Source organism: Alexandromys fortis, unplaced genomic scaffold, assembly GCF_014885135.2.
Source record: "Alexandromys fortis isolate MF-2015 unplaced genomic scaffold, M_Fortis_MF-2015_v1.1 scaffold_10, whole genome shotgun sequence".
Taxonomy (NCBI): domain Eukaryota; kingdom Metazoa; phylum Chordata; class Mammalia; order Rodentia; family Cricetidae; genus Alexandromys; species Alexandromys fortis.
Genome location: NW_026067895.1, coordinates 4,184,025 through 4,207,071, shown reverse-complemented (window position 1 = coordinate 4,207,071; position 23,047 = coordinate 4,184,025). Strand labels below are relative to the sequence as shown.

The 23,047-nt window shown below is 43.7% G+C and overlaps 2 protein-coding genes across 2 annotated transcripts in view; one reads left to right on the top strand and one right to left on the bottom strand.

Annotated features, from left to right (window-relative positions):
* Positions 1-280: 280 nt before the first annotated feature.
* Positions 281-22,732, bottom strand: Nmrk1 (nicotinamide riboside kinase 1). Its single transcript, XM_050157921.1, has 9 exons — positions 22,584-22,732; positions 18,564-18,627; positions 14,575-14,665; positions 14,283-14,331; positions 9,844-9,991; positions 9,696-9,767; positions 9,078-9,184; positions 6,373-6,456; positions 281-1,362 (listed from the first exon to the last, which is right to left on the bottom strand). The coding sequence occupies exons 2-9, from the start codon at positions 18,590-18,592 to the stop codon at positions 1,355-1,357; spliced, it is 588 nt and encodes a 195-aa protein (XP_050013878.1). The 5' UTR covers positions 18,593-18,627; positions 22,584-22,732; the 3' UTR covers positions 281-1,354.
* Positions 22,242-23,047, top strand: part of Ostf1 (osteoclast stimulating factor 1) — a 52,289-nt gene continuing 51,483 nt past the window's right edge. The window contains exons 1-2 of the mRNA XM_050160261.1: positions 22,242-22,524; positions 22,577-23,047. Of these exons, the coding sequence (XP_050016218.1) occupies positions 22,242-22,524; positions 22,577-23,047 (754 nt within the window). The remainder of the gene's footprint in view (positions 22,525-22,576) is intronic.

Genomic DNA, 23,047 nt, shown 5'->3' with positions numbered 1-23,047 from the left:
TGGCCAAATACATATATGTAGCTGCTGATTTGAGCCTAGGTTCTGTTTATGTTTTGTATTTTTTATATTGTGTACAACCAAAACACTCACTCGTTATCAATGGATGTTAGAAATAAAGAAGTAATGACAAATGACCAAGTAAGACAATATTAGAACTGGAGAGAGAGAGGGAGGGGGAGTGGGGGGAGTGGGAGGGAAATGGGAGGATGGGAGGAGGTGGAAATTTTAAATTAATTAATTAACTAATTAAAAAAAGAGTATATATTATATGAACTGAGAAGATTGTGGGAAATCTATTTTATTATTAATAAACAAATTTCATATCTGAATTAGGACTGGCCTATATATACACATAATTTTAATCCCAGCATTGAAAGGATTTCTATCCCCTGCCCGTGCCTTTCAGAGAAAGGCCCTGGTTTTACATATGATTGAAGAAAACTATGATTTTGTAATTTAGAGTGCTATTTTCAGAAAACCAAGTAAAACATACTAAATCCTTCTATGGATATAAAAGTCTCCTCACAGAGACACACAAGTATTGGTCAAGCAGAAGAAAACCTGCTACTACAAAGCACAGATGCTGCAGTAAACTGCTGACTCGGTCAATGTCAAAACAATATTTTGGGTAATGCTGCTGACTGCAGGTGGGGGGCATTGCCATGAGATTGCAGACAGCAGCATTTTTCAAATTGTAATTATAAGCAATACGAACACAAAAAATGCTGTGTAGTATACAAGGCTCCTTTCACAGTGTTTGAGTGTGTGTATACAACAGAAATATACATAATAACATGGACACAACAACTATACACACAAATGCAGAAACACACAACATAATACTGGTGGACTAGCCAGAACTCTTTCTCTCAGGCTAGGTCCTAGTCAAGAAAACCTGACCTCCATTCTTTTTTTTTTTTTTTTTTTTTTTTTTTTTTTTTTTTTTTTTTTTTTTTTTTTTTTCGAGACAGAGTTTCTCCGTAGCTTTTTGGTTCCTGTCCAGGAACTAGCTCTTGTAGACCAGGCTGGCCTCGAACTCACAGAGATCCGCCTGCCTCTGCCTCCCGAGTGCTGGGATTAAAGGCGTGCGCCACCACCGCGCCCGGCTGACCTCCATTCTTATAGAGGAACCCTGGCATGGGCACACATTGCTCTACAGATTGGGAAAAGTGTGATAAAAATGAACAAAGACACAAGAGAGCCGTCACTGTCCTGCAGGACAGACTGCATCCCAGCTAATGTTCTTCAACACATCCCTTCATGTTTCTTTTTTGCCCAAGGTAGGGTTTGCTGTCCTTCAAGTTTCTTAATCCATCCCAGGAGGACTTGCTGCATTCCACCTTTGTGCTGCTACTCACAAACCTTAGGAATAAAGAGGAAAGTGTGAATATCCCAAATCCTATTTGATTAGATCTTCACACCCAATACCCAAGAATGTTAAGATTATAAGGATTTTTGAGGCAAAAATTCTGCTTTCTCCATAAAGAAACACACTGAATCAAATCCCGTTGTTTTAATTTCTGCATCAGTTTTTAAAGCCTATCTTTAGAAAAAGTAGACACCCTCAACTGTTAATGAAGACTTATTACTGAGAATAAGGGACTATTGAGTGCTAAGCCATAAACGGGGCACATATATCATTACTCTGCCTCCAAGAGCTCAAAGAACATTTTGTGAGAGGGGACAGAAGGGATTGAAGGGCTGGAGTATGGGGAGGAGAGTGAAACACTATCTTCTGGATTTGAAATGGCAGTTGTATCAGTGAATTCACTGCAGTTACGGCTTCATGCACAAGACCTGTCCAAGACGGGACCCACCAACACTCTGTCATGACAGGGAGGAGTTCTCGAGGCTTCACTCCTCCTGAGGAACTACTTGCAGTTAACTGGGAGGGGAAAGTCATTTTCTTCAGTGTTGTAACCACTGGTAAGTTGCCTATGCTCTGGTAAACACTTCCCACTTATGCTCACACAACCCTAATTAAACTCAGTGGTTCACAAGCAACAACAACAAAGGAAATTAACAACCAAAGTAAAAGTAAACATAGAAAAAAAATGACATGAAAATAGGAAGGCGATGTACTGCGAAGAAGGGTTCAGTGGGAATAGAAGGGTGATGGGAGAGGATTGCAGGTGACAGAAATGACAAGTACATCATGGATGTGTACATAATCATCAAACAATGAAAAATAGAAAGCCCAGATATCTTATCATTTGCAATGGCACAGATACTTACCTGCAGGAAAAGGAAACTTTGAGGACCAGAAGTACATTAAAGGGAAGCATGATTTTTTTTGGGGGGTGTGGTCTGGACGTGGGAAAGAAGTACCATAACCTTTAATCCACTGTCGTAAATGAAGGAGGTTTAGCAGAATTGTTCAGGAACTCAAGAAAAAAAAAAAACGGATAAACTCTTATTATTCAGTTTTGTCAGAGAAAATTTATCTTTTCAAGTGCAGCATTTAATTGAGGAAATAAATGTAAAAATGTAAAATAAAAGTAAAATGGAAAAATGATTGTTCTCTCTGACCAAACGAATACCCTAGTATCTGAGAACTTATTCTAAGAATGCAATTCAAAAAGAAAACCAATAGTATGCACAGACTGTGTGTATGTATGTCTGTGTGTGAGAGAGAGACAGAAAGAGAGGCACCATGGTATCAGTTATGTTCTAAAGTGTAGCGTCCACGCTACTACATGTACTGTGGTCCTGTAGCCCCTGTACTACATGTATTTCGGTACTATGCCTGTAGCCACCGCCAGCACTACAGGAAGGTTCAAGAGCCAGGAAAGGGGCTGGAGATTTAAACACTTACACACAGAGACAGAGTGTGGGAACAGGGTCATCCTTGAAACAAGAATGCCAAGAATGCTCCCTTTATTGTGTTCACTGCCAGCTGAAATAGGGTTCCTTAACTGGCAGCCACACCCCAGCCAAACCCACCAGAAACCACTTCCCTGCCATCAGGAACTCCTGAGGGTCTCGTGCTCAGAGCAGCTGCAAACACAGGAAAACAAGCTGTTTTGCTCAGATCAGCTGCAAGCATAATAAGCTGTCTCCAGGAAATTCAGGGTCTGGGGGTCCACAGCCCCCAACACTAAAGTATCAATGTTAAGTTTTAGATTTCACACTGGTGTATATAAAAAAGATCTCACTGGATGGCTCAGTGGTTAAGAGTACTGACTGCTTTAGAGGACCAAGGTTCAATTAACAGCACCCATATGGCAGCTCACAACTGTTTGTAATTCCAGCTCCAGGGGACCCAATACCCATGGCAAAACACCAATGAACATAAAATAAAAACAAATAAATTTAAAAAGAAAGAAAAAAGGAACTTGGCTTTTGATCTTCTAATGGTAGTGATATTTAGCTTCATTATATAATAACATCCACACAGCTACATGAACACAGCCACTAAGAAACCAGAAATTAGCATGGCTGATTACCCAGTATGCTCACAGCTTCCTGTAAGAGAGGGGCTGATAAGAACACAATTATAATTTCTTCACATAAAAATGTTTAGAATCAAATATGTTTTTAGAATAATATGAAAACAAAAGCTTTTAAGGGAGCTTGATGGTCCTCGTGGATAAATTGCTTTGTTGCATTAAGATTAGGTCAGGATTACATTTTACTTCAAGCTTCAGATTTGAGTTAGGACTACACTACATGTACAACTTTATATAGCTTGATGGTGGTGGTTTGAAAGAAAATGGCCCCCAAAGGGAGTGGCATTATTAGGAGATGTGAATTTGTTGGAGTAGGTATGGCCTTACTGGAAGAAGTGTGTCACTGTGGGGTTGGGCTTTGAGGTCTCTTATGCTCAAGCTATGCCCAGTGACACAGTTCACTTCCTGTGGCCTACGGATCAAGATGCTGGACTCTCAGCTCTTCTCGAGCACACGTCTGCCTGCACGCTGCCATGCCCACAATGACGATAATGGACTGGACTGAAACTGTAAGTCACCCTAATTAAATGTTTTCCTTTGTTGCCATGGTCATGGTGTCTCTTTATAGCAATAGAAACCCTAACTTTTCGGGGTTATTTATCTTTTTTAATTTACTTATCAATTTTATTACCTTATCACAAATAAGACTGCATATTCTTATAATGAAGAATTTGCTGAATAGGGTTATACAAAATGAAAAAGCCTGGAGTCAACATCTGACACATTAGGAAGGTCATCCTGGTGCTCTGAGGCTCAGGGGTGAAGCAGGCTACTCTGAGAATTCTTCTGGCTGCAAGAACTTGGAAAGGTGATGGGTTACTATAATTAGCACAGTAAATTACCTGTACAATGGAAAACTACCATAAATCTTAGGGGCAGGAAAAGTCGATCTGTTTCCAAGTTTTATCTCTTCTAGAGTTTCTGTTAATATTAGTTTACCTGTATCTTGTATCTAGAACAGAAACTAGATAGCCTTGAAGAGGAGAACACTTCTCATCTACCTCTAGATGCAGGCAAGGAAGGTGTGTGTGCGCATGCGCTCACACATTTGAGTCCCACACACAGACATATACTACCTTGTGGGTTCACAGCATCTGCTGCAGCATACCAGCTGTTCTTGGCCCTTGTGGGCAGATGGCAAAAGATGGATTTGGGGTGGTATGGGGTATAATGCATCTGAGGAAAATGACTAAAGCTTTCTCTGTCTTTATTGTAAAACAGATTCTAAGGCCAAACTCCAGTATATGACTTAATTACTAAAAGGGAACTGGGCCTAAGCCCTGCCCATTCTGGGTAGACAGATGCTAGCACCTGGGTCCTGAAAGCCCCTCATTGGGGCAGAAGGAGGATCTGGTCTCTCTCAGATATGTAGTTCTGGCCCAGGGTTATCAGCTCTAAAAGCTGAGCAACTCACATCACCCCATCACTCTTCATCTACTTACGCTGGTGCCCGTGGCTACCTTCCATCAGAGTAACAGATGGCAGGGGTGGGGTGGCAGGGTGGGGTGACGGGGATGAGGGTTAGTATGGCAGAGTGGGGAGTCAGGCTGGGGTGTCAGGGTATGATGGCAGGGGTTGGGATAGCAGTGTTCGGATGGCAGGGGTGAAACGGCAGGGTTAGGATGGCAGGATGGGGAGTTAGGGTGGGATGGCAGACTTGGTAAGGATTATTAGTTTTATTTATTTGAGGGAAATTTAAAATGGTCCTAAAATTTCCTCAGAGGGCTTCCTGCCTATGCCAAGGGCTGGCCTTACAACCAGGAACAGTCAGGCTCAATGGGGCACTAGCTGGTTAGTGAAAGAGGTAAAGCGAGGGTAAACTTAATTCTTCCTGAGAGACTGACATGTGGGTTACAGCAGGTTTTCTCACCCCAAACCCTGCTACATTCTCCCCTGCTCCTGAGGCTAATGCTGCCTTCTCTTGAGCCAGCTGACCCTGACATTTTATCTGTTAGCCACAGAATCTCCCCATTTTTTTTAGACAGAGTGCCACTCTGTAACTTATCTTTGAACTCATGACTCTCCTGCCCCATCTACCTGAGTGCTTCGATATAGGCATGCACCATCAGTTCAACATAGTAATCATTTTGTTTTTTTTAATACTTGTTTTTATTAGGCTAGGTGTGGTGACAAATGCCTTTAATCCCAGAGCTATGGAAAGAAGAAGCAGGGGAATCTCTGTGAGTTCTAGGCCGGACTGTTCTATACAGCAAGTTCCAGGCCAGTCAGGGCTACATAATGAGATCTTTATTCAAAAAAAATTTTAAGAATTATTTTGTGTGTGTGTGTGTGTGTGTGTGTGTGTGTGTGTGAGAGAGAGAGAGAGAGAGAGAGAGAGAGAGAGAGAGAGAGAGAGAGAAAATGGATGGAAGAAGGGAGGTACATAAACATGTGGGTGCCAGCAGAGGCCAGAAGAAAGTGTCAGATCTCTTTGTGTTAGAGAGAGTTACAGGCAGCTATGAGCTGACCAATGTGGGTGCTGGGTACTGAACTCCAGTCCTCTACAAGAGTAGCAAGAGCTCTTAACTGCTGAGCCATTTCTTAAGCTCACATTTTAATTCTTGTAATTCAAATCTAGCTGCTAGGTCTGGAGTTTTATCCTCCAAGCATGGTATTCCAACTTTCTTCTTTGTATTTCTTTCTAATTTCTGCCCTGCTTTCTCTATGGGAAAAATTTCAATATTAGGTCTCAGGCAGTGGCCTTCAACCATGATGGGGTATATGATTTAGTTATGGCCAATCACATATGGCCAAGGCCATTTTTCTGGTTAAAGTGATATCTCTTTGCAAGTCATGTGATCCAAGAAAGATCAATGCAAAAATCTCTCTTTGTTGGCATTTGTGCACACAAATCTTGGAATGCAATGAAGTGTTCTCAAGATTCTTTTTCCTCCACCATCTGATTTGATAGAACAATATTTACCATTTTGCTTCTTTAATTCTTGCTTGACATCTTCATACACTTGAGAAAAGAGGTCCTCTTCAGATCTTGTTCCATCTAGGTAAACTGAGAAGTGAGAAATAGCAGTTCAAATGTGAACAGGATTATTAGTAATGGATGCTTTGGTGTTTCTTAAAAACACCCATAGCTTTCACCAAAGAACCCAGAACTATGATCTATGGAAGAAAGGAGGGTGGGAAGGAATGAAAAGAGAAAGAGAGAGAGGCTAAGTACTGTGTACATGGCATGCACTGTGTACCTATTTCTTCTACATTGTGACATTCCCTCCTAGAGGGAGGAAGGAGGACATTAAGAGTCCAAAGTAAATGAACCTACTGGCTCATTGAGTTCTTGAGAGTTAGACTCACAAGGCCTTTTCCAAAGGTTATGTCAGCAGTAACAACTGCTGGAGACAGAAGGCTCTCCCATGCCCAGAGCAGCCAGAAGGCTGCACAGGCAGCTCTAGGGATTCTGTTTTGAGGCATTTCCATGGTGACATGGGCTTTTTGGTGATATAATTGCCTTTGAGTTACCACGCTCCTATAAGTAACCCCAATAAACTCACTGGCTCACTAAGCTGGACGTGGGTGGTTTCTTTGGTTTGTTCTTGGTGCCTGATTGACACACAAAACAAGTTTAGAGACTGTTGTGTTTCCTATCCCAAAGAGGAGCAACTCCCCAATGCATGCCCCAACAATGAAGCTTTTACACTACGGGCCAGTCTGGACTTTACCACACACTACCCAGACCGGAAGTTGGATATTTTCAATAAAGCTGGCATGAACACTTCTGCAGAAGGAAAGGACCTGCTAGGCGCAAACAGCAAGGCTGAGGGGGTCTGAAGAGAAGTTGCCTGCGGGGAAGCGTGAGTGGCTAAGTAGAGGAAGGACAGCACTGGAGATGGAATTTGGCGTCTTTATAGATTTTATCCCAAAGAGCTGGCAACCATGGATTGGCTGCATCTAAACAGGGTGTCCTTGTTTTGTGTTTGTTTTTTTCTTCTGGTGTTGTGATAATACACTCTAACCAAAAGCAACACGGGGAAGAAAGGGTTTATTTGGCTTACATTTCCAGATCACAGTTGACTGAGGGAAGTCAGGGCAGGAACTCAAGGTGAGAGCCTGCCACAGGAACCACAAAGGAACGCTGCTTGTTGGATTGCTCTCTTCCTCGCTCAGCTAGCTTTCCTGTACAGCCCGGGCTCAACTGCCCAAGGTGGCACTGCTCACAATGCATGGAGCCCCCCATGACATCAATCATCCGTCAAGACAATCTGTCACAGAAATGGCCACAGGCTGATAGAATCCAGGTAGTCCCTCAACTGTGACTCCCTCAGACGACTGTGTGAATTTGACAGCTGACATTAACTAGGCCAAAGACCAAGGACAAAGTTGGGCTTGCAGTTTAGATGGAGGGAGCAAAGGGCGTGAGAGGATGCTTTCCCTAGACGGATGACCTAGTAGCTGCTGGCGCAGCACAATCCAGCACAGCGCTGAGGTAGATGCTGCCCTTTCTGCACAGATGGAGGACAACAGGCTCCTTTCAACATGGGTGAGTCTCCTTTGCTCTGAAAAGTATGCCAGTCTGATCCCTCTGTCCTGGCCAACGGACTTAGGCCACTGTCTCCCTAAACACTTCAAGGACAGCCCCTTATCTCAGGTCCACATATTCATATGGCCTCCAAATTGGAACACTGTCTCTCAGGTACCTCCAACTTATTTCCTGCAAAACACATGTCTAGCCCTTCTTCACATATGTACAACTCCTTCATGTTTTCTACCCCAAAACATTGCCTGCTGGTTCCTGGGGTGTCTGGCATCCTGGGCTCCTTCATGCCGCCGTTCTACTGAGTACTTGTGTTCCACAATGCAACCTCTAAATCTACTCTTCAGATCAGGAGAGATCTTACTCAAAAGAGTATGTATTGACCATGACCGTGTTTAGAGCCAGTCTGTAGAGTGCTTCCTAGCTCTCCCAGGACATCCCATTAGCATTAGAGGGCCTGGCCCTTGCCTGTAGCAGCAGCAGCAGCAGCAGCAGCAGCAGCAGCAGCAGCAGCAGCAGCAGCAGCAGCAGCAGCAGCAGCAGCAGCAGTGGCCCATCCTCCCCTTGCTTTTCTCTACTACAAACACAACAGCCTCTTTTAGGTATTGCTCATGCCTTCCTGCCCCTAGGTCTTTTCTCTGTTCTTCCTATGGTCTGGATGACATTCATTCCTTCTAACTTAAGGTCCCCCACCCCCAGGCCAGCTACATGCATATGAGTTTAGTGACAGATAGGTTTCTCAAGTGACCTGGAGGTGGGCAGTCTCGCTGGTGCTCCACATCAGCACTTACATGGAGGAAAGACTTGTGTGTGTGTAAGGTCAGACTTTTAATGCCGTTTCCTGGTGAGATCTCAGCTGGCTTAGTGCAGAGACTGGGTTTGCATCTCTGACCTTCCACTGCCACAGGCCACATCCAGGCAACAGTGGCTCAACAGATGACAACGTGGAATCTGACAAACTTGGCAGGAACCACCAGGGGAAGAAGAAGCCAGCAGAATCAGTTGCAGAAGAGGGGAACCCCGAGACTGCCTGAGCATCTCTTTAAAAACTCCTTGAGAAAAATGTTTTCCAAGTAATCTTTTCTGTACTTTGACATAAATGAGAAGTAAAAGGCCTTGTGAGAAAGAGGACAGATACTTACTGATCTCCCACGTGATGGTGTTCATTTCTTGTCTGTGCTTTAGGTACATGGGCCACACATGGCCATCAAAGTACCCTGGAGGGTCAGGAGGCTCATACACCCTTGTACTGGAAAAACAGGCAAGAAACTTGATGTTAATATAAAACATGATTGACAAAGTAAATGAATCACTCAGGTTAAATCTAAAGAGGGATTCAGAGTAATTTTTTTGTTGTTAAACTCAATTGTAGTGAATAAAGTAGCAAAATGGATTTAGTTTTATGATTCAAACTGTATGCCTGTAACTCATTAACATTCATAGTTATCTTTTCTCTGTCTCTGGTGTTTTATGAAAGAATTATGGGAAAAGTATAAGAAGAAATAAGGAGCGAGATACGGACAGGCTGGCTTCATCTCTTATATAGCAGGCGGTCTCTGCAGGGCTAGCATTGCATGGGTGTGGCAGGTGAGGAGGCAGGAGCCCAACAGGACGGCACTGGCCTCTTAGAGAAGTTACTGTACCCCAGGTGATAAGATGCTTGACTTCCGAGTTAAGGCTTATTCAATAATGCCACTTTTCCTGTTTTCCCTACAGTTCACCTTTCGGATAACAATGCACAAGACGGTCTCTTCACGTACCTCCGCCTCCTCTTACACTCTTCATACGGGATGGTCAGGAAGTAACTTCTGTTCCATATGGTGTCCAGTGGCCTAAGAACACAGCACACTCAGCTCGCAAGCCTCTCTTTCCCACCCCCGCATTCCTTCAGGCTGGGAGGGGACTTACTTATAATTAAAGAGAAGGAACCCCTCAATGATTAAAATGGGAACCCCTTGAGCGCTTTCCAAAGCTGTGGGTCCCTCAGAGCGCCCTGGGTTTTCCATCCATCGCGAAACAGCTGACATCATTTCTTCCATGTTAAGCGCTTTAAGCACTGAAACAAACATAAAACACATGAAATTAATATAGCAAACTCTCTAGGTGGTTGGCTTTCTGTGATAAGTATCTTTAGGGTTCTGTAAATGTAGGACATAACAGCATTTCGCTTACCTTTCAAAGGATCTAATAATAAATACTTTAAACACCCCATTAAAACACTAAGATATATACTTGAGAGGTATGTCTGAGATATTTTTATTAGGAAAAACAAAGATGTACAAATGTGCTGAGCAGTGATGGCACATGCCTTTAACCCCAGCACTTGGGAGGCTGAGGCAGGTGGATCTCTGTGAGTTCAAGGCCAGCCTGGTCTGCATACTACTCAGCAAGTTCCAGGACAGTCAAGGCTACACAGAGAATGAAACCCTGTCTTGAAAAACCAAAAAAAAAAAAAAAAAAAAAAAAAAGTACAAATGTAAAATACAATGAATACTATGCCACTATTTCTAGCTGTAATTTTTTTAGATTGATGCATTTACTGGGTATGTGTGGGGGTCAGAGGACAACTTGAAAGGTTCAGTTCTGTTCTTCCTCCAGGGAATCCTAGGGATGGAACTCAGGTTGTCAGGCTTGGTGGCAGGTGCCTTTACTTTCTGTGTTCCCTCCCTGTCCCGTCCCTCAGTCTCGACTACCATAAGTTCCCAGCTGACTATCCCATCAACCCTTCCTGATACTGAAAAATCAACAATTTATGGTACTAGAGACTAAATCCAGGATTTTGTGTGTGTTAGGTAAGCACTCAACCACTGAACTATATGTCCCCAGCAAGACCTTTAAAAACTGAAACTAAGTGAGGGTTGGAGTGAGGGCTTGGTGGTTAAGAGTACCCAATGCTCTTTGAGAGCACTTATGGTCAGTTCCCAGCACTCACGTGACAGCCTGCAGCTGCCTGTAATTCCAATTTTTAGAAGACAAAATAAGTTAGAGATAACATTTGAAAGATAAATAACATATAATTTACTTGGAACATAGCTACTTTTTTCCCATATGTGTGGTTTTTGTTTGTCTGTTTTGTTTTTTTTTCGAGACAGGGTTTCTCAGTGGCTATGGAGCCAGTCCTGGAACTCGCTCTGTAGAGTGGGCCGGCCTTGAACTCACAGAAATACACCTGCCTTTGCTTCCCAAGTGCTGGGTTTAAATGTGTGCACCACCACCACCTGGCTGGAAAGTAGCTACTCTTTCTAACAGTAAAGGATCTCTTATAAATGACAAACCTTTTTTTTTTTATGTTTATGGGTGTTCTGCCTGCTTGTATGTCTGTGCATGTGTGTTCATTGCCCACAGATGGCCAAAGAGAGCGTCAGATCCCCTCGAAACTAAAGTTACATATAGTTGTAAGCTGCCATGTGGGTGCTGGGAATTGAGCCCATCTGCTAGAAGGACTAACCACTGAGCCTACATCGCTCCAGTCCTACAAGAAAACCTTTTAAAAATTGTAGGATACAAATGTCATTTTAAACCCCGAAAAGTGCACCCTCTAGAGCTAACAAATAGGACTCTAGAGAAGCGGAACAGGTATTCCTGATGCATGGTCTTCAGACCAGACCAGTAATTTGTCAGACATGAAAATTCTCAGCCTCATTCCTGACCACTCATCATACCCCATGCCCTCACGAGTGTTTCTCCCGTAAATTCCCAGCCTCATTCCTGACCACTGATCACACCGCATGCCCTCACGAGCGTTTCTGCCGTAAATTCTCAGAAAAGTGTGGGCTAAATAAGTTAATAGAGATAAGATTATTGAGATTTTCTTATAGTTATGCTGCTGGTTTGGCTAAGTGCCACTTTTTCCAGGAAACTTCCCATTTCATCAAGGTTTATAAATCAGTCTCCTAAGAATTTCCATAACGGAGGGAAGCATGTGTGTATGGACATACAGACAGGCAAAGCATGAGGGCTTCTTTCCAACATCTGTAGGATGCTTCCCATGTTTGCTGTTTGTAAATTGTGCCTCCCCTAATTACGTCTTGATCCATTTTGTCTAACTTCTGTGGGGGTCACTCAGATCCTTCCAACAACAGGTTCACGTCTCCTCTCGAATGTGAAGTCTTCCCTGTTGCGTCTGGAGTCCATGCTCCTCTTCCTGAAGCTCCCAGGTAGAGATGTGAGGTCTTTTGCTATCACTCCATCTTTCTCTATGTCCTCCCGTTCCAAGTCGTTTCCACCACGTCTTCAAGTTATGGATCTTTTCCTCTCATGCTTATTCTTTCACTGAGCCTACCTGGAGAGTTCTAGACTTGGGTTATCACACTTTTTTTCAGTTACCAAATTCCTTCTTGGTTCCTTTGTCACATTTCCATGTCTTTCTTGGGGTGTTTAAACTCTTCTCCTGTTTCAAGTCCATCTGCAGGGACCTGATGACCTTTTTGTACAAACCCACTTTCAGATCTCTGTCAGACAATTTCGACAGTGCCATCATAGAATCGATGCTTGTCAGCTATTATTTTTCTAATCCAGGTTGAGATTTTCCTGCCTCCTTGACCGACAAATGCCTTCCAGGTATGCCCTGATGATCTGGGGTACTGTGTATTGACTGATGTCACTAAGAAAGGTAGGTACATATGCACACGGGGAAGATGCCACGGAAAGTGAAAGGAGAGATGGTGGTAATGCACCAAAGGCCAGAGTGTGGCACTGAATCTGTCTGTCGTAGTCCTTAAAGCAACCAACCCTTCATCTCAGATCCCAGCTTCCAGAACCATGGGGGCAGTATCCTTTTGTGACTAAAGCGGTCCAGCATGTTGTGTATCTGTTAACTCACTTTTATAAACTGCCCTTTTAGTGGTTACAAAGATGTTGAGTCTACCTGGACTTACTTTACATTGAGACGTTTACCTGAAAAGTTCAATTCTTTTCTCAAAGATAGATTCTTGGGTGTAGGGTACATGAATTCATGGTAGGAACATTTCAAGGCATTTGTGAGACATAGTTGTGTTAGTTTGTAATCCCATGTAATGTGCACGAGGGTGATTGCTTTGTAGTGATCCTGCCATTGGGTCATTACCCTTTATTAAAATTCTCTGTCTACTTTGGAACTGGAAGAAAGGTGATTGCAACTCTTTGATGACCTCCTGTTTTTGGAAGGCATTCACATTCTTCTGGCGTTAATTCTATTGAAATATTACCTTTTTATTAGTTAGTTTACGAGAACTCCTCAGTTAATGGGAACAATAATGCTGTCACTGCTTCAATTGTCTTTTCATTCTGTTTTTTTTCCCCAAAGTAGTTTCTTACTTTAGGAAGGAAGAGAAGAAACAATGTATCAAGACTGAAACTTGACATAGAACTGCCAAGAAGGGACTTGGTCTGAAAGCCACTGTGTGTCTGTAAGAACTGTTATGTAACACTGAATCCTCAAACCCTCAAAACTGGAGATAGAGAACACATGTCTTTTTGGTGAAGCCCTCTCGGTTGGTCTACAGACATACTAAGGATAGTCTGTTAATTATAAAAGACAGCAAGACCACAAACTCTCATTATGCTAGTCTCTACAGGAAAAGAAATGCTTTCTGGATGACTTTAATTCTTTGGCTTCCCAACAGAATCAGCCTGGGTCAAGAAAACGAAGTGAATCTAAAAAACATTCCAAGGTTTTCCAAGTAGTAAAACAAACAAACAAACAAACAAACACATTTTCTGGTGCTTTGATATTGGGAAGGGAAGCTGAATGCATTAAAAAGCTAGTCTGATGTAGATGAAATATTCTAGTGGGTGAGCCTCAAAGTCATAAGCATGGCTAGTCATATGTCAGAGTCAGGGATGGACAGAAAGATGACAAACCTACCCTGCTTCTGGGAAAAAAAAATCTACCATCCCAGTTTTGAGTCTGAAATTTAAATATCTGGGACAGATTTTCTGTTTACTTAAATAGTTGACCAGAGATAAAAAATCTACAATGGCAGGCTTAAAATACAGCAATATTTAAACATTCAAAACAAATTATTCGTATGTGTGAGCATGTATGTCTGTGATCATGTGCATGCATGCATGCATGTGTGTGTGTGTATGTGTGTGTGTGTGTGTGATGTGTTGGGGAGCCTCCATGCCACAGCATGCTTGGGGAGACCAGAGCCCACTTTGTGGAGGCAGTTTTCTCCTTCCACCTTGAAAGGTTCAAAAGAATCAAATTTAGGTCTTCAGGCTTGTGTGACAAGTGCATTAACCCTGGGAGCCTTCTTGCCCTCCCTATACAAACATTTAACTTTATGTTAATAGAGAGAACGATGTTTGCATTTAAAAAGCAAATGAATATAAACTCATACTATTTCACACAGGACTCCACTTACCATCATACTGCAAAAATCCATTCTCATCTGTGTCTATCTCAGACTCTGGCTGGAAAAACAAACATAGTGGTGGGCAGAAACGATGCAATTATACAATTAAAAAGATAAGCCTTTAATAACTGCTTTGGATAATGATGGGCAGAGCAAAGCCGGTCACTGACAGATAATGCCACCTGGTGGGCAGGTAACACTACTGCACCAAGTCTATCCTTAACCAAAGCTTGTGGATATCATTAACTTTGTTAGTAAGCCCTTTAGAGTCAGATAGATGTCTAAGAAGCTTCATATGTACCTTGAAAAAGTCGTCCTGAGATATTAGGCTGCAATTGGGAAGGTGTTTCTGCAACTTCTTAGCCAGCGTTGTCTTCCCGCCATTTGTCACACTGAGACAAGAAAAAGCAGGAGGTCCAAGGAGACATTAGGGACCAAGGAACATTCAACAATATTTTTTAAAAGGAATATTATAAAAAAAAATATTTACTACTTGAGATAAAAATGCTCATTTTCACATACTGTGTTTTGTTTTTCAGGCAAAATCACAGACTTGAAAGATAAGCTGTCCTAATAGTAAGAGACAAGTAAAGGATGGAGAGAGGCAAGTAACAGTCAGGTCAGTGAACTGGAGACACCGTGTAGGAAGTAAAACAATGTTCTGATTGTCTAAACAGCTCTGGGTTCGAGACACACCCCAGAGAAGTCTTGTGCACACCTTTCTGCAAGTTTATAGACCTGCCCATGGCCACTGTGATTGCTTCAACCCCACAGGAAAAAAGAGGAATGGCTTATCAAAAGTCCGCCTACCCATGAGCCCACATTTCCTGTGGCATGCTTTCCCCCTCCCCCCCTTTTTCTCTCTATAGCTGGAGCACGTGTAGAGGCCCAGGTTTACTTCTCCATCAGGTCAGTTGCTTGTTCCCTCTGGCTGGACTGTCACATCTGGAGGCGCAGGTACCTACTAACTTGGTGTGTCCTGTTTCTTACTCTCCGGCATGTGAGGGGCATTTCTCTAGCCAATCTTCCTTTCCTTTTGGGGTTTTTCTTTTGAAGAGGGTGGTGCTCTGCAGTCCATGGTGATCCCCTAGCTGGGTGGCCCAGGCTGTCCTTGAATTGAGAGTGAACCTTTCGCCCCGACCTCCTGAGTACTGGGATTACAGGTGTCAGCCACCGTGCCTGGCTTATTCTATTATTTTGGCAAAGAGGTGATTAGCTCAGAGCTCAGTCATAGCCAAAGGGTCCGTGAAAGAATTCAGGGTCATTGTGAATTTAAAAGAAAAGAGATTACACCGTTTTCACTAAATTCTAACAGGAAATCAGCAGCTCCTTTTATCATAAGTAGGATTGTAGTAGTGATGATGGCTGTGACTTGGGCGTCTACAGGAACTGCACCCCTATCCATGCTGAGCTGTAGGAGGGCAGGTATCCTGAAGGATCACAGGCGCTCAATATCGTTCCAAACTTACATATGCTGTTTACTACACTAGCAGTGAACTATCACAAGGCCACAGATTTATGTATAAGTATTTTACAGCTGTATCTTAATACAGTTGATTTTCTTTGTATTCCTGTATTTTATTTTATTTTGTGCATTTCAGGTCACCCCGAAAAGAGGTCATGATTTCATCACACATCAAATGTTCATAGTACAAAGCTCCTGACTGTACATCTATTGGCAAGAACCCATGACTAGTTCTGGGAGAGATCAACACGGCAATGTTTATAATCTAGAGAGAGAAATACATTCATCAGAAGGACTTGTGAGGCTGGGTATGGTGGTGCGTGCCTTTAATTCTAGTACTCAGGACCCAGAGGCAAGTGGATCTCCTGTGAGTTCAAGGCCACCCTGGTCTACAAAGTGAGTTCCAGGCCAGCAAGGGCTACTTAGTGAGACCCCTGTCTATGTCTGAAAGAAAACAAAACAAAACCCATCAAACAAGAGCAACAACAAAACACAGACAAAATGATTATTGGCTATATGTTATCATGTAAATATCTTATACCTGCAAAGTGGATACGACTGTCCATTTTACCTTACAATAAGTAGGTAGGGTGTAAGGCTGTTACTCTATATACTGAGAACACTGATATCACCTTTTCTTTTTTTAACAAAAAATGTCTATAAACCAAGCCAGGCAGAGGTGATGCAAGCCTTTAATCCCAGCACTCGGGAGGCAGAGGCAAGCGGATCTCTGTGAGTTTGAGGCCAGCCTGGTCTATAAGAGCTAGTTCTGGGACAGGCCCCAAAACTACAGAGAAACCCTGTCTCGAAAAACCAAAATATAGAGAAAAAAAAATGTCTAGAAACCATACTGCAAGTCCATAGTCAAGATACTAAGCTTTTGCTTAGAAGGAAGAAACTTTAGTATGGTCTGAGCAATCTAGTCAGAAAATGTGTCATTTCTTATAGTTTCTCTTTAAGATCGTATAATTAAATTAGCAATAAATAGGCCCCTCCCCACTGACTCAGATGAAGCCACCGAGAAGGAAGTACTTCTTGTAGGAGTTCTGCAGGGAATGGACCAGCTGGGAAAGGGTTTCATCATCGAGCACAGAGCCTGCAATCCACACTTGGAATGTAACCATCCCAGTGGGTCAGGTGACGCCTCAGGACCCACTCCTTCCCCTTCAGCAAGCTCAGAACCTCATTCACACAAGCTTCCCTAGCCGTAGGGAAAAGCTCCAGAGCAGGACTTTAGGATCTGAGGGAGGAAAGTGAGAGGCTACCTGATGTATTTCCTTTCTTTGTTTACAAATAAATGTATAGTTCCTTTTGTAATAGGAGGGCACAGCAGTACAGGCAGAAGCTAAAGACAGTGTTTACAGTTAGTCAAGCAAGATGAGACTACTTCCATAACAAGGTGATATATTAATATTAAGCCCCATATTCTAGCTGAGGAACTTGGGGCTTAGGAAGCTGTTTACTGCTGGAGTGGGAAGCTAAGTTGAAATACAGCATGGTTATCCCTGACCCCGAACTGTCCCTGTCCACCCCCCCCCCCCCCCCCCCCCCCCCCCCCCCCCCCCCCCCCCGCCACTGTTCCCCAGGATTAAACTGGTGATTGCAATTAGGGAATGATGAATAATGGTCTACCACAGGAGTGGCAGAGAGTGTGACCTGAAGGTGAGGACAGGAGTAGTCCTTCAGGATAATACAGATTCGGCTCCAGGCAGACTGGAGCCACAACAAGGCACATTCTGATGCTCAATTCATTCTTAATTTGTTGTTATTTTTCTCTGTCTGATGCTGGGGTCACACAAGCAGGCAAACGCTCTGCTACACAGCTGCACCCAGTCCCTTCCTATCCCTAATTGATTCCTTTGTGATGTAACACAACAGATTATCTCTCTCAAATTACATTTGTAATATCACAAATGTTTTGTCAATAAGACACGCGTGAAGAATGATAGACACAATCCAGGAGCAAGACAAATAATCTTTCCCATTGCTGTTGATGTCACATTTGCACATCAGCCTCTGGCGCCACAGGTCAAATGACTACACAGTTTAGAATACTTGTGACAGTGAAATACGTGGCTAATATCATACCAGGGCAACACCAACTAGCCTAGCCAAATAGTATACCTGGTTGTCCTAAAGGTGGGGGAAGACGACTATAGGTAAGGAAGCTTGTATTCCCAGGTCAAAGCTGGCCATAAAAAAGAAGGGGGTGTTACTTTTTCTTACACCATGCCAGCATCCACATGGGAAATGATGATCACCCTCAATCAAAGGAATGACCGGTCAGCTCTCCTCTCCAGGGTCAGCTCCAGTAAACAAATGGAACCGTTGGTAATACTGCTAGCCCCACCTCTTTCTTCTCCTGGTAAACCCTGCCCCTCCCACTGGTGTCCAAGTAGCAGCACTTCTCCTGGGTCTTGGGACTCCCCACACCTTTCTCTGTCCACACGAAACACCATCTGGACATCTGGAGTGATGTGGGATTCCCCTCTGTATACCATTGGTTAATAAAGAAGCTGCTCTAAGCCAATGGCTTAACAGAATACAACCAGACTGAAAAGATATATAGAGAAAGTAGGCTGAGTCAGGGAGAAGCCACGTGGATGCTGGACGGACCTTTACCTGGTAAGCCACAGCCATGTGGCGATACACAGATGAATAGAAATGGGACAGGTTAGGATATAAACATTAGCCAGAAAGACGCTTAAGTGATTGGCCAAACGATGATTTAATTAATATAGTTTCTGAGTGATTATTTCGTGGCCTGGGCAGCCTCCCCCTACACTGGAGTGTCTTGCCCAGATGTTTATGAAAGAACTACTCACCCACCAATTCCAATGACAAATGTTTTCATAATTGGCTTTGGAAATCACGTCTTCCTATTAGTTCCTAAAATAAGTAAATAAAAATAAGTTCAGTATCATTTAGTTGACTTGAGTTAGTCCTGAAGAGCAGTAACAGCTGGGAGGGGATCAGTGGCCTCAACCCCACATTACCCACAGTCTGGCTTCCGGAGGCCAATAGCTGGTGTTTCCTTAGTGCCTGTTAACCGATGTCATGCTCGTGTGACCTATTTCCTTGGGTTACCTTGTGATGATTATTCTTAGTTGTCAGCTTGACTACATCTAGAATGAAGGAAGCTGGGCGGTGGTGGTGCATGCCTTTAATCCCAGCACTTGGGAGGCAGAGGCAGGCGGATCTCTGTGAGTTCGAGACCAGCCTGGTCTACAAGAGCTAGTTCCAGGACAGGCTTCAAAACCACAGAGAAACCCTGTCTCGAAAAACCAAAAAAAAAAAAAAAAAAAAATAGAATGAAGGAAAACCCAAGCAGCTGGGTACATTTGTAAGGGATTTTTTCTTACTTAAGACATCTGGAGTGGGAAGACCCACTTTTAATCAGATCTTCTGAGGTGGGAAGACACAGCTTCTGCTGGCTAAAGGAGATGGAACAAAGAAGGTTTCTCTTTTTGCCTGCTTGCTCTTGCTGGCAAGCCCATCCCTTCACTAACATTAGAGCCTATTTCCTTGGAATTTGAGCATTAACTGAAGACAAGCTAAGACATCCAGCCTCGTGCGCTGACAGACTCCTGGATTCTTGGACCTTCTGTTGGTAGACAGTCATTGTGACTAGCTGGGCCACAGCCTGGAAGCCATTCTAATAAATCATACATACATACATACATACATACATACATACATATATATATATATATCCCCCATACACACACACACATACACACACACACATATATTCCTGTAAGTTCTGTCCCTCTAGATCACTCTGACTAATATACCTCTCTCTATGCCCTTCCTGCTTTCCTACTAAAAGAAGGCGCTGCCCACAGCGGCAGAGGAAGACAGATGTCAGCCTGTCTCTTAACTCTCTCCCCCATCTCTGGGAAAAGCTTTTACTGGCACAGGATACATTCTCAAGCTTTGCAGAAGTACAAATTGGTCCAGACTGGAATGACAGATATCCATTTCTAGAAAAGCCAGAGCAGAAACTAGATCAATTAAGTGAACATCTTTCTGTCTCCATGGAGGCTCTGAAATGCTTCATTACCAAGAGCACAAAAGGCTGTTGCATGTATGCTGACTTCTCAGGCTCTGAAGGATGACAATTCGTGTCATTCTTATTGCTGTATTGTTGAAAAGCCATGCATTTGCCGTGCACAGTTATTGGAAAATACTGGTCCCTTCCCTGCCTGACATATTTGTGCAGATACATCAGGATACTGCCTCGATTACAGAGGATGGAAGTAATGACTGTGGTAGCGGTACTGGAAAGACTTGAGGGGGTTACCTGTGTGTGAACTCTAGCAGTCCGGAGATGAGGAATGAGGTGGAAGAATCTAAATGTAAACTCCTTCAGGCAAGAAGGATTGAAACTCCTGCAGCCAAGTACAAGGGATTGCAAGACTGTGTTTTTTCTCTCAAATCGAAACAGTATCCCTCACCCCAAAGCCTGACGACCTGAGTTACTCACTACTAGGTTGATGACTGGAGTTGGAGCCCTAGAACTCACATGGAAGGAGAGAACTGACTCTGAGTTGTCCTCTGACCTCTGCACACCTGCACAGTATTCATGTGTCCACATCTACACTAAATAAATAATAAGTGAAAAGTCTAAAACCCAGGCACCACAGGTCTACATTGAGTTAGCAACCTGGGACTATCCAAAACAGTGTTTGGATAAGTGCTGGGCCTATCTCACCAGCCATGAGGAGGTGATAATGCAGGAGAGGAGGAGAACGGGGCCATGCAGAAACAAGGCTGGGGCAGGACTGAGTGGTCAGTGGAGCAGTGAGCAGCTTACCAATCTTTGAAGCTGTCCGCTTCAAAAACTGTGTTGGATACACAAGGTTCAGATACAATCCAGGTTCATACATGGCACCAGCAACTCCCATATTCTATTTCACTATAACTTAGGGTCTCTTCGAAAATGGTTTAAAACCTAAATTTTGAACAAGTTGCAGTCAAGAGTTGTCATGTTCTCTATATACATGTTCTCTATATACACGCTGAAGGGTTTTTTGTTTGTTTGTTTTTGAGGCTTTTCATGTGGCTCGGCCTGGCTTTAAAGTGGCTATGTAGTGGAAGATGACCTTACTTTGATCCTCTGGCCTTATAGCAGTGTATGAAGTGCATAGAACTTGGAGCAAAGATAAACTGTGAATCTTATGATGGCTCCGGAGAAACAACCTTCTGAACTTTCCAGAGTCAAGAAATCAGGGTGTCCTATCACCGTGAATCATGCGTATTACTTATGCAGTATCTTTTCCTCAGTAGCAGAGACCATTTGCACAGGGAGCAGGGAGAATAGATTGAGACAGGAGCAAACTTTACATGAGTTGCCTATATACTTTTTTTAAAAAATGTATTCATTATTATCATTCTGAGATAGAATCTCACACTATGTAGCCCATTTGGTCAGGAACTTGTTACACTGTCAAGACTGTTTCTGTGGCATCACCAAGACTGGCTCATTTTTTCTAAAAATGCTTTTGATTTGCTCTCAGTGAAATGTTGAATTCTCCTCATAGTTGGCTTATGTTTATGTTTGATATATCCCACTTCTAAACATGGGTTACGTTGAATTCTAAAATACAGAATTCTTCGTGGGTCATGCAAAGAATCAGCAGGCTGGACGGAGACAGGAACTCCCCACAAAAATCAGAAAGCTGACGAGGGCAAACACGTGTGTTCTTCAGATGAGTTCAAGACAAACGTTTTCAGGACTTCTGTCTCCTGTGTTTTATTCAGCAGTTACCTGGATCCTCTCCCAATGGACAGGACCTTCTCTTGCTACTAATTTAAACTTTGATCCCTTCTGATAAACAGAATCTCCCACAGCCTGAGTTCCTGGTAAGCACAGCCTAGGAATGTGGCCACCACCGAGTTCCTGGTAACCTATGCCTCTTGAAGTTCCACTCACTTTTTTATTTTTAAACCTAACTTTCAGTCGACACTTTGACACTCCATTTTATGAAGGTTTTTTTTTATAATTTACATGTGTGTGGGTAGGTGCATACCATGGCTCACCACAGTCCACATGTAGAGGTCATAGGTCTACTTGTGGGAGTCAGTTCTCTTTCCAACATGTGGGTACTGAAGACTGGACTCTGGTCATCAGATCTGGCATCTTGCTGACCCTGTAGTTTCTTACATAATCAGTATTTTCGTTTTTATTTCCCCTATTATATTATGGAGCATATAATACCGATCATAACATTGTGAGTTTATATGTGTGTGAATACAAAATCATGAGATTTGGTGTTAGGTTAGGCATAGGCAACTTGTGTAAAGTACCAGATAGTATACGTGTGTATATATATACACATACATGTATTTGTACAGCTTTGGTTTTGTGGGCAAACCATTCTACTCTGAAGTTTGTAATGAGAAAGAGGCCACAGTTCTATGCAAAAGAAAACGAGCATGGTGTGTTCTAACAAAATTTTACGGGCACGGAAAATAAGTTTCCCCTAACTTTCGCGTGCCACATGCCGCAGAACACTATGCTTTTGCTTTTGTCTCAGATATTAAAAACACCAAAAGCATTCTTGGAAGGCTTTACAAATCCAAATAGCAGGTGGGTTGGAGTTTGTTTACCAAATGCTGCAGAAAGGAGCGTCCTGTCTCCTGAGAATCAAGATCCGATTCCTCTACCAGCAAACGTGTGGTCACCTGGGGCTAGCGCCAGTACCGTGAAGAGCAAGACGCCTCTGAGGTACGCGAGTCCTAACGCGGTTTCCCTAGACACAATCAGGATCCGGTCCGGCGCAAGTGACTCTGGAAGGTGCCCAAGCCTCGGCGCGGCTACGCAGCGGGCAGTGAGTACTTACCGAAGCGGGTTCGAGTCCTCCCCAGCAGGGCCGCCGAACAGGCCGCACGAGCGTCTCAAGGGAACGACTGCCCGATGCTCAACCGGACTGTGCAGCCCTCTCGCCGCTTTCACAGTCCCCACCAAGCTGGGCCTGGGGGCGTGGTCAGCACAAGGCTCCTCCCTCAAGGAGGAGGGCGGGGCCCCAGCGCTCCGAAGCAGGTTGGCCCTCCGAAGCTCCGCCCCACTCACCGCCGCAGCCAACCAGCGGCCGGCGAGGCGCGGCCACTTCCTGGTGGGAAGGCAGGGCGGTCAGCGGAGCTCGCTGGTACGAGTGTCCCGCATCGGCTGCGCGCGGGTCCCGAGCGGCCGCGGCCAGCGCAGGCTTGGCGCCCAGTTCCCGTCTGCGTGTGGGGCTCCCGCGGCAGAGCCTGGCAGCTCCGCGTAGCACCATGTCCAAGCCACCTCCCAAACCGGTCAAACCAG